Source organism: Gekko japonicus, unplaced genomic scaffold (genome assembly GCF_001447785.1).
Source record: "Gekko japonicus isolate JY-2015 unplaced genomic scaffold, Gekko_japonicus_V1.1 scaffold541, whole genome shotgun sequence".
In the NCBI taxonomy this organism is placed as follows: Eukaryota; Metazoa; Chordata; class Lepidosauria; order Squamata; family Gekkonidae; genus Gekko; species Gekko japonicus.
In genome coordinates this window covers 967,461-979,042 of record NW_015170907.1, presented here as the reverse complement: position 1 = coordinate 979,042, position 11,582 = coordinate 967,461, and the positions used below count along the sequence as shown (strand labels likewise).

Sequence of the window (11,582 nt, the reverse complement as noted above, 5' to 3'; positions counted from 1 at the left end):
TGTGGGGAGATCAATTAATCCATCACCAATAGCTTAGGAAACAAGATCAAGAAACTAAACATCTAATAAATAGATACAAGGAGAAAGATCAAATAAAGCCCCATGACAGAGAACAACCCATTTTTAGCAGATATCCATCTAATTTCAGAAAATATGGACACAGAACAGGGCTTCTGCTGAAGATCTTAAACAGCCAGGCAGGATGAAAGCACTTTGTTACTCTGGTCCCATGTCATACATGGCTTTAAAAGGTAGGAATCAGCACTTTGTATCATACTGCATCATGCCAATGAAAAATCAAGACTGACAAGATGTGCCCTTAGTAACCTATTTTAGTCAGCAACCTCTCCGTTGCATTCTAGCCCAAATGACATTTCTGAACCATTTTCAAGAACAGCCCCATGTGAAGTGCACTGCACTAAAATGATTGTTAATGTGGTGAAATGGCATGACAGACTAGGACACGGAATCCTTGCTCAGTCATGAAGCTCACCAAGTGACTTTGGCAAATCACTCTTTCTCAACCAAACTTATATTGGAAAATTATTGGAAAAATAAACTAGGGAGTAGGAGAACCTGTGAATCTTAAAAGAAAAGGACGATATGGGATAAAATTATCTAATTAAAAATATAATTGTATATTTCTATGGGATGTGGCATGCCAATGATCCATCAAGGCAACTCTTATAACTGACCTGTCAATATGCTTTCTTTCATGGGCTTCTGCATGTATATACACAGATGTGAAATAAGCATTTTTATAAGAGTTAATGCCCAAATCTCCTTGTTTTCCTCTTCCCTTTTGCATTACGTTATTTTCAACTGTAAACTGTTTGAATGTAAATGGGAGACAGGTGGTGTATCAAGCCCATGGGGTTCTAATCTGATCCATTTTAAATACCACAATGCACTTTACACGGTGGTGCCTTTGAAAACTGTTCGGAAACGCCATCTAATCCAAAATGCAGCTGCAGCCCAGCTATTGACATGAGCTAAACACAAGGATCTTATCACCACTCTGTTAAAAGATCTGCACTGGATGCCCGTCTGCTGCCAGGACCGATTCAAAGTGGTGGCTCTTACCTCTAAAGCCCTAGAAGGCTTAGGGTCAGCATAACTAAAGGATCACCTCCTCTAGCCTATCACTCAAGGTCCTCTTCCTGAGTCATGCTTTCTGCTCCCTTCCACAGAAGTGAGGCAGGTGATGACCAGAGACAGAGGTTATTTAGTGGTGGCACCTCATTTCTTGAATACATTACTGTGCTTTAGCTGCCAGGCCAAGGTCATTGAATGTTGTTCTATGCTGGTTTTGTGGGTTTTATATTACTGGTTTTACTGGCAATTCATAAGTTGTTTTATTATATTGTTTCTATTTTGTAAGCCACCTGTGCAGGTCTCTGTAGAGGTAGGATATAATAAATAAAATACACAGGCTGCTGTATTTACAGTGAGCCGCTAAAGTGGATGTTTCTGTGTCTGAGCCTTTAATAATCATGTAGATAAACCAATTTACACCTAATCTGCACACGCAACAGAATGAGGTGGAAGAATTCTGAGGTAGTATACAATGAGCCACACCACTGCAGACAGGGAGAGCCTCGTTTTTAATGTTCCTCCACGTAAAAACTTTCAACATACTAAGGTTTGGCCCACCAGGGAGGAAGGAGATAGCACAGTCCTTCCCATGATATGACAGTTCTCCATTTACACGGGATTACGAACAATATACATCTCCCCTGCCCGCTCCCTCAGTGTTCTACCACCTCAGTTTCAAGGGACATCTAGGTCGAGCCACGGCCAAGAGGGACACGACTCCTCCCCGGCCTGGGAACAATAAACAGGCTCGTCGCCCTGTGCTTTAAAGAGCGCCCCCGCCCCCTCCGCCCCCTCCTTTCAGGCAAAGGGCCCCTCACCGCGCTGGTCCCCATATCGGAACCGCTCCAGGGCGATGTTGACGGCGATTTTCACTTCTTCGTCGATGCGAATATCCTTGAGTCCCTTGGCACGGCCACTGCCGGAGCAGGAGGACGACGAGGAGGCGGCTGAGGCAGTGGAGGGGCCCCCGCTGGGCGGGCCGCAGCCTGGAGGCCGAGGGGAGACGCTGCTCGGGCGGGACATCGCCAGCCAACACTCGCGCCCCGCAACTACAGCCGCTGCAAGGGCCGGAGGCGCCCCGCTCCTGAGAAGGAAAGTGAAAGAGCGGAGGGGCGGTGCCTGAGGGACAAGAGGCGGGGCTTCGGGTGGGTCGCGATGACGCCACAGCCTACCCGGCGGGAAAAAGAGGGGAAAGGGAGGGAGGGAAGAAAGGAAGGAGGTGAGGCGGGCCGAGGGGGGCGGGGCCAGAGGAGAGCAGCTGAGCGAGGGCTTTTGCGTGGATTGCGTGAAGATAGCTTGTCCTGGGTCGGACTCCGGGAACCGTCTGACTTTGGAGGTCTTCTTCTCCCTTTACGATAAAGAGGCCGGAGAGAGACTGCGGAGTTCTTCAGATACCGGAAGCGCCTGTTCGTAGAGCCCCCAAACGCTTTCTTCCATTTAAGCTATTTGCGGAGACGGGTTGTCGCTAAGCCTCTGTTGTCTCAAAAATAAAAACAGGAGTCCAGGCTTGCCGCAAGAAACCGGCATACTGTCTTTCTTGCCTTCCTCCCTCCACCTCTTCACATCTGTTGATACGTGTGTAGTGGTTGTAGTGACTAAGTAACGCCATATATCTAATAAGAGTTTGTGTTGCAATAAGTCCGATAAGGTGCCGCTAGACTCCCCCCCCCCCTTTAATTTGTGAAAGTACCGTTTTAGAAGGCTCAAGCCTTATTGAAAATCGACCCCGGGGTGGGGGGCTGAAAAAGTTTTACTCATAAATATACCAAGTTGTCATGAGTGAGTGTGCCAGCTTTCATTGTACCATAATGTAGTGGTTAAACCTGGGAGACTCAGATTTGACTCCCCAGTCTGCACCCCATGAAAGCTAGCTGGGTGACCTTGGACCAGTCAGGCACTCTCAGCATAACCTACCACAGGATGTTATTGTGAAGATAAAGAAAAAAGTAAAAGCCGGATCTACATGGATCCTCGTGAATCCTCTTTTTTTTCTCAACGAACTCCCTCAAATCCAGTATCAAAGGACATGTCAAGACCACAGACTAAAAACCACAAATCCAATACTTTGTAGTACAGCAAAGGCACAAAAACTTGAATCTGAGGAATGAACACATGTTCATGGCCACAGAATACATGATAAAAATCATGCATCCACTGCTTTATAGCACCACCATGGCACAAAAAGATGGCTTCAAAGCCCAAATCCTCTTGGATCCTCACCATGGCAGTACCATGTATTTTGTGATGCAATCTGTGGCCATGGGTGTGATAAGTGATTTCATGGTGAGTTCTGTGTGACCTCACTTGGAATTCATGAGGATCCCTGCCTTGGACCCATCTTTTTATGGATTAGTGGATTAGTGATTTCTGAGGGGCAATCTATGGCCACAGGTGTGATGAGTTATTTGGTGGTGAGTTTGGGGTTGTTGTTATTCAATCACACAGTTGAGTCCAACTCTTTGCGACCCCATGGACCAGCTCCCGCCAGGCCCTCCTGTCCTCCGTAGTTTGCTCAACTTCATATTCGTTGCATCGATAACATTGTCTAACCATTTCATCTTTTGCAGTCCCCTTTTTCTTTTACCTTCAGTCTTTCCCAGCATCAGGGTCTTCTCCAGTGAGTGCTCCCTTCTCATTTGGTGGCCAAAAGTATTTGAGCTTCAGCTTCAGTATCTGGCCTTCCAGGGAACAGTCAGGGTTGATTTCTTTTAGGATTGACTGATTTGATCTCCTTGCAGTCCAACGGACTCTCAAGAGTCTTCTCCAGCACCATAATTCAAAAGCATCCATTCTTCGGTGCTTGGCCTTCCTTATAGTCCAACTCTCACAGCCATACACTACTACTGGGAATACCATTGCTTTGACCATATGGACATTTGTTGGCAGGGTTATGTCTCTACTTTTTATTATGCTGTTTAGGTTTGCCATAGCTTTCCTCCCAAGGAGCAGGCATCTTTTAATTTCATGGCTGCAGTCACCATCTGCAGTGATCTTGGATCCCAGGAACGTGAAGTCTGTCACTGCTTCCATGACATCCCCTTCTAGTTGGCAAGGAGTGATGGGGCCAGATGCCATGATCTTAGTTTTTTTGATGTTGAGTTCCAAGCCAACTTTTGCGCTCTCCTCTTTGACCCTGAGCAAGAGGCTCTTGAGGTCCTCTTTACTTTCTGCCATTAGAGTGGTATCGTCTGCATATCTGAGGTGGTTGATGTTTTTCCCGGCAATCTTAATTCCAGTTTCTGATTCATCCAGGCTGGTATTTTGCATGATATACTCTGCATATAAATTAAATAAGCAGGGTGACAATATACATCCTTGTCATACTCCTTTTCCTATGCTAAACCAATCATTTGTTCTATATCCTGTTCTAATTGTAGCTTCTTGACCATTATACAGGTTTCTCAGGAGACATGTGAGTCTAGTACTCCCATCTCTTTAAGGACTTGCCACAGTTTGTTGTGATCCACACAATCAAAGGCTTTAGCGTAGTCAATGAAACAGAAGTAGATGTTTTTCTGGTACTCCCTTGCTTTCTCCATAATCCAGCGAATGTTGGCAATTTGATCTCTAGTTTTTCTACTTCTTTGAAACCCAGCTTGTACTTCTGGCAGTTCTCTATCCACATACTGCTGAAGCCTAGCTTGTAGGATCTTGAGCATGACCTTGCTAGCATGTGAAATGAGCGCAATTGTGCGATAGTTTGAACATTCCTTGGCATTGCCCTTCTTTGGGATTGGAAGGTAGACTGTCCTTTTCCAATCCTATGGCCACTGTTGCATTTTCCAAATTTGCTGGCATATTGTGCAGCACTTCAACAGCATCATATTGTAAGACTTTGAATAGCTGAACTGGGATACCATCACCTCCACTAGCTTTGTTGTTAGTAGTGCTTCCTAAGGCCCATTTGACTTCACACTCCAGGATGTCTGGCTCGAGGTCAGTGGTCATACCATCATAGTTGTCAAGAACATTGAGGTCCTTCTTGTATAGTTCTGTGTATTCTTGCCATCTATTCCTAATCTCTTCTGCTTCTGTTAGGTCCCTACCGTTTTTGTCCTTTATCATGGCCAGCTTTGCATGGAATGTTCCCTTGATTTCTCCAGTTTTCTTGAAGAGATCTCTAGTCCTTCCCATTCTATTGTTTTCCTCTATTACTTTGCATTGTTCATTCAGGAAGGCCTCCTTATCTCTCCTTGCTGTTCTCTGGAAATCTGCATCATTGGGTTATCTTTCCTTTTCACTTTTGCCTTTCACTTTATTCTTTCCTCTGCTATTTGTTAAGCTTCATCAGACAGCCACTTTGCTTTCTTGCATTTCTTTGTCTTTGGGATGGTGCTGATTGCTGCCTCCTGTACAGTGTCATGAATGTCCATAGTTCTTCAGGCACTCTATCAAATTAAACCCTTAAACCTATTCTTTACCTCCACTGTATATACATCAGGGATGTGATCTAGGTCAAACCTGAATGGCCTAGTGGTTTACCCAACTTTCTTCAGTTTAAGTCTGAATTTTGCAATGAGTAGCTCATGATCTGAGCCAGTCAGCTCCAGGTCTTGTTTGTACTGACTGTATAGAGCTTCTCCATCTTTGACTGCAAATGACATAATCAATCCGATTTCAGTGTTGCTCATCTGGTGATGTCCATGTGTAGAGTTGCCTCTTAGGTTGTTGGAAGAGGGTGTTCGCTATGACCAGCGCGTTCTCAGGACAAAACTCTGTTAACCTTTGCCCGGCTGCCTTCTCCTGTGATGTCTTTTGATAACATGCTGCGTCTTGTTTCCTGTTGCAAGCCAAATGGTGAGGCCACATGGCCTCAATAGCCATGCCATAAACCCACATTCTTTCACACTTTCATGCCAAATGCCAGACCTCATGGCTACACTTTCTGGCCCACTTGCGACCAGTCACCTACACAATGAAGTAGCTGGAGTTTGGGTCAGATGACTGCATGTGGGGTCCCAAACTTATAGCCTATCCCCACACGCAGCTATGGCAACCAACAATTGGGCACACCCATGTCCACTCGCAATTGGCTAATGGTCACATCTAGTTTGTGACTGGAATTGGGGTATAATTGTTTGATCCCTATGGGAGTGAGTTTTCTTCCTGTTCTCAAGTCTCTTGTTCTATTAGCTCTGAGGCTCTTGCTGCCTGTTTTATTGCACCTGAAATGCTGCCTCTTGAGAAACAAAGAGTTGCTTTGTGACTTGGAGCACATGGGGTGCAAAAATGCGATTTCCCTTCAAAATCCCTTGGTACTGGGACTATCTTGGACTGATGAATACTCCTGACTTGGTAACTATGAATCATTAATGTTTAGTTAAGACAAACAGCCCTAGCCTTTGTTATTTTTGTAATCTCTGGTAGTCTATGCTAAGCTCTGTACTGAATAAAGATCCTTCTTATTGCTAATTTGTCTTTGGGGTTGCAACTGAATTACAAGTCTAAATCTTGTGCCTAACCATGACCACATATGCTACCTTGGTAAGAGTGTGCATCTCTGGATAGAGTGGCTACTGTGTTAAATCTCAGATGCTAACTAAGGACTGGAATATCTCCCTTAGGAAAGGCAGGGACTAGTGAAAAGAGGTTCTGGTGGCAAATTGTTGTGAAGACCAGAGATGGTACAGACTGTCTCGTGGCTTGTTGTTTAATGTACTGAAAAGTACAGGATTCCCTCCCATTCCTGGACTGGCCTGGTGTGGAGAAATGCCTGCTCCGGGGTTGTCTTTGAAGCGCCGCGGCCTCGAATAGTCAGAGCAATAAAGCCTGGTTGCCTGAAACAGCCTCAGAATCAGACAACAACCCCCATGGGGTTTCAAGTCTGCTTTTATTGAGGTGAACTTCCCGGATCGTGTTACGGCACAGCTGACCCTGGTACACCGTTCACCTCAATCTCTTCCTCCCCGGCTGTCAGCAACTTTTCTTTATTAGGTCTCTGAACTTTTGACCCACGTTGCTCCAAAGCCAATTGTAGGACGTCTGATTTTTCTACTGATTCCCCTTGCTCTCGCCCCCTCCCCTGTAACCCCCTTTGTCTCCGACGGGCTCTGCCCGTTATCTGTCGCCAGTTATCTGTCCCCCTGCCCCGTCTCCCTGTACTGAGCCCTCGTTTGTATTTCCCCCATTCTGGATAGGCAGGCTCCCCGGGAGGCTCCCTGGAGCATCCTGAGCCTGACACATCCCCCCCCTTAGAGCTGAGATCGGGGCGCCGTCGAGGTCCTCGTAGATTCGCGAGAAGAAATCGGCGTTGCCGTGAGACGAACCCGATCGGTGTCGGATTTCGAACCTAAAAGGTAAGAGAGACAAATACCAACGTTGAATACGGGCGTTGGAATCCTTCATTCTGTAGAGCCATTGTAGAGGTGCGTGGTCTGTGACTACTGTGAAGGGTTTGTGGTCAAGGTAATACTTCAAGGATAAGATGGCCCATTTGACCGCGAGGGCTTCCCTCTCTATAGTGGAATACCGCCGTTCAGCCTCCGATAATTTACGACTTAAGAAGAGAATAGGTCGTTCGTTGTCTCCCAGGCGTTGAGTTAGTACAGCTCCCAAGCCGGTGGCCGAGGCATCTGTCTGGACTGTAAAAGTCTTAGAAAAATCAGGGTTATGTAGAACTACATCATTATTCACCGCTTGTTGTAGGCCAGCTAAGGCGTCTAGAGCTGCAGGACTCCAATATAATTGGTTAGGGCCTTTCTTTTTTAACATATCTGTTAGGATAGAGGACCGTGTAGCAAAATCAGGAATGAATCGGCTATAATATCCAATTAGTCCTAGGAAACGGCGCAACTGTTTCTTTGTGGTAGGACGTGGACACTCCTGAATTTTGATTACCTTGTCTGGTTGGGGCCGCACCAATCCACTTCCCACTATGAAGCCTAAATACTTAACTTCGCTAAACCCAATCATGCTCTTTTTTGGATTGGCTGTCAATCCGGCCTCTTTCAGGGCTCTCAACACTGTCCTAAGGTGATGTATATGTGTTGTCCAATCAGGACTGAAAATAATGATGTCATCGATATAAGTGGCCGCAAAACCTTTGCAATGGGCCAGGACAGTGTCTACAAGTCTCTGAAAGGTGGCTGCCGCTCCATGTAGTCCAAATGGCATCCGGCGGAACTGATAGAGGCCTGAGGGTGTGGCAAACGCCGTTTTTTCTCTATCCGCCGGCTCAACCAGCACCTGCCAATAGCCTTTTGTTAAGTCTAAGGCGGAGATTATGCGGGCCTGTCCTAATTGTTCGATTAAGCCATCTGTTCGAGGCATAGGGTAGGCATCGAACTGAGAAACCCGATTTACTGCCCTATAATCGATACAAAATCGGGTGCTGCCATCCGGCTTAGGGACCAAAACTATAGGGCTTCTCCATGCGCTCCTAGATTTTTCAATGACTCCCAACTTTAACATCTCTTGGACTTCCTTTTCAACCTCCTCCCATCTAGCCCGTGGAATGGGTCTCCAAACGGAACATGCTACTTGGTTGTCTTGTGTGGGGATAACGTGTGTGATGCACTGAGTACATCCTGGGGTTGTTGAGAACACCCCCAGCACTTGTTGCAACAACTCTCCTAGGTCCCTTTTTTGTGAGGCTGATAACTCGGGACACAATTGTGGCCTACCTTCTTCGCCTTTTCCCTCAGTTCGCCATTCGGGACAGGCCGATAGCTCATCCGTCTCCCCCTCTTCTCCCACTCCTAGGAGCCCTCGCTCTTGCCATGCCTTCAAGTGATTCACATGTAGAGTACGAAGGGCGTGAGACGAGGGCCCACATTGTACTCTATACGTTACCGGCCCCAGTACCTTTTTAATTCGGAAAGGTCCTTCCCAGGTTTGGTTACCTGGCTGTAAACAGGCACGTCTGTGAACCAAGACCTGATCTCCTTCCTGGAATGTTCTCAATTTGGCTTTCGCATTATAATAACGTTGTTGCACTTTTTGGGCCTGTTCCAAATTTAACCGAGCTTGTTTGTGAGCCCATTCTAACCGGCCTCTGAGTTGAGCCATATACTCATTTGGAGGCATGGAGGGAACCTCCGGTCTATGTGCCCATTGATCTTCTATTAAGGCTAAAACTCCTCGTGGTTGTCTTCCAAATAATAGCTCAAAGGGGCTGAAGCCGGTAGAGGCTTGGGGTGTTTCACGGAAGGCAAACAATAGGGGGTCAATGTACACATCCCACTGTTGTGGTTTATCTTGGGCTACTTTCTTCAAAGCCTCCTTAACAGTATGATTGAAACGCTCTACCAGTCCGTCTGTCTGGGGATGGTAGAGTGAAGTGAAGATTTGCTTAATCCCAAAATTGTTGCACAGCTGTTTGATCAACCCCGCCCTAAACGAAGATCCCTGATCCGACAGTAGTTCTTTAGGGATTCCAAAACGCGAGAACAACTGGAAGAGCGCTTTAACCACCCCTGCCACCTTCATGGTCCTCAGCGGTATTGCTTCAGGATACCTTGTGGCATAGTCCATCAGCGCCAGTAAGAACCTGTGGCCTCGAGGGGTCCTAGGGAGGGGTCCTATAAAATTCATAGCTACTCGGGAAAACGGCTCTTGAATTAATGGTAGAGATTGTAAGGGAGCCACCTTTGGCAACCTATTGGCATGTTTCTGGCACTCTGAGCACGATCTACAATACTTTTTAACATCCTCGTGCATTGTGGGCCAAAAGAAACGCTCCAAAATCCGAGCTACCGTCTTACCAGGACCTTGATGTCCTGCCCAAGTGTGATCATGTGCCTTTGCCAATATCAACCCCCTTCTGGCTTCGGGTACTAAGATTTGCTGTAGGTCTCTCCCGCCCGTTCCTGTCGTGGTTCGCCTAATCCACAATCCCTGATTCTTTTCTACCCGGGGTAACCGCTCACTCCCGCGTTTACTTATGATCTGCCCGTCTTGTACCGAAACTTGGCGGCGCATGGCTTCCAGGGTGAGGTCTGATTCTTGCTCCTGTTGGAACACCGGGTCACCCGACCAATCGTCTTCGGTCTTTTCCTCCTCGTCTTCATTGCTGGCTTCTTCATCTCCACTCTCTTCGGTCTCTGGAGGTGATTCTTCTCCGACGCAAACCATCTCTGCTGTAGCTTGGTGTAACAAAGCTTTAAACATTTTTAGATCCCTTCCAATCAACATAGGGCAGGGCAAGCTGGGTACCCTAGCGGCTTCTAAGGTAATGGCCTCTCCTTGTATGATCACTGGTATGCGCAGCACGGGCCATTTGTGCGCATGTTGTGTGAAGCAGTTTATTTGCGTCCACCGTACCAACGGTCTTGGTGTGGTCAGCAGGTCGGCTCTTATCATGGAGATGGAACTTCCTGAGTCTAGTAGTGCATTCACTCGCAACCCGGGGAGATGTACTACTACGGTAAATGGCTCCCACCCGCCTTTAGTAGACCAACATGATAAGGTGAGGGGCCAAGCGCCCTCACACTCCATTAAGGGGCATTCCCGCTGGAAATGCCCCATTTCGCCGCATGAGAAACAGGGCCCTTTTTGCCCCAATTGGGGCCCGGTTTGTTTTTCTCTCTCCTCACTCTGTATCACAGGGTTAGATTCCATACGGGGCCCGGGCCTAAAGGACATGTTTCCTCGCATCAGGTTTCCCAAAGGTAGCCCCCTAGAGAAGGGCCAGGCACGTCCTCCTTTCTCGGGGCCACTCCCTCTGCCCATTGGGGAGGGTCCCATTCTCACCCCCGCGGTCCCAGTGCCCGTTGGTTTCGGTTTCTCTACTAGCTTCCTCCCAACTTCTGCACTAAGGTAATTTTCCATTAAGAGCACCAACTCCTCTGTACTTTTCGGCTTGTTTCGAAGCGCCCATACGCGCATTTCTTCCGGGAGGGACTGTACCGCCTGTTCTAGCACTATCTTGACCACAATAACTTTTTCACCTGGTAATTTCGGGGTTAGCCATCTCTCAGCCCCTTCAGTTAGTTCTGCCATCCAGAGGTGGGGCCTCTCATCCCCCTTCCACTTGAGAGAGCGAAACCGTACCCGGTAAGAATCCTCAGTGATCTCAAATTTATCTAGGATTGCCTTTTTAACCGTAGGATAGTCTGACAATTGTGTCTTAGTAAAACTTTTCAACACGGATTGTGCTTTCCCCGTTAAATACGGTCCCAATATATATGTCCACTGAACCGTGGGCCATTGTGCTACCTCGGCCGTTCGTTCAAAAGTTTCTAAGAAAATCTCTATGTCATCTTCAGCTGAGAGTTTCGTCAGTAAAGAGGTAGGCATACGATTTCCTATCGCCCCCATTCCAGTCCCTCTTACTTGCTCCCAGGTTTTGTTTAAGTCTCGGATAAGTATAGCTTGTGTGTCTTGTTGGTGTCTCATCCACTCTCTCATCAGGCTCTCCTGTCGCTCCGCCATCCACTGTGCAAACTGGGCCATATCGAACACCAGGTTGGACGGGGCAGGAGCCGCCGTTGCTCCGGTTGCACCCGTTGTGCCTTCTTCCGTCTGTCTGCCTTCGTCTATCCGTTTTC

General features: G+C 47.3%; 1 protein-coding gene across 1 annotated transcript in view; it reads right to left on the bottom strand.

Moving 5' to 3' along the window:
- The window catches only part of YTHDC2 (YTH domain containing 2), a gene marked incomplete at its 3' end in the record, with an annotated part of 36,173 nt that extends 34,000 nt beyond the window's left edge, over nt 1-2,173 (bottom strand). Inside the window, exon 1 of the mRNA XM_015418648.1 lies at nt 1,914-2,173. Within this exon, the coding sequence (XP_015274134.1) occupies nt 1,914-2,118 (205 nt within the window). The remainder of the gene's footprint in view (nt 1-1,913) is intronic.
- Nucleotides 2,174-11,582: the final 9,409 nt, after the last annotated feature.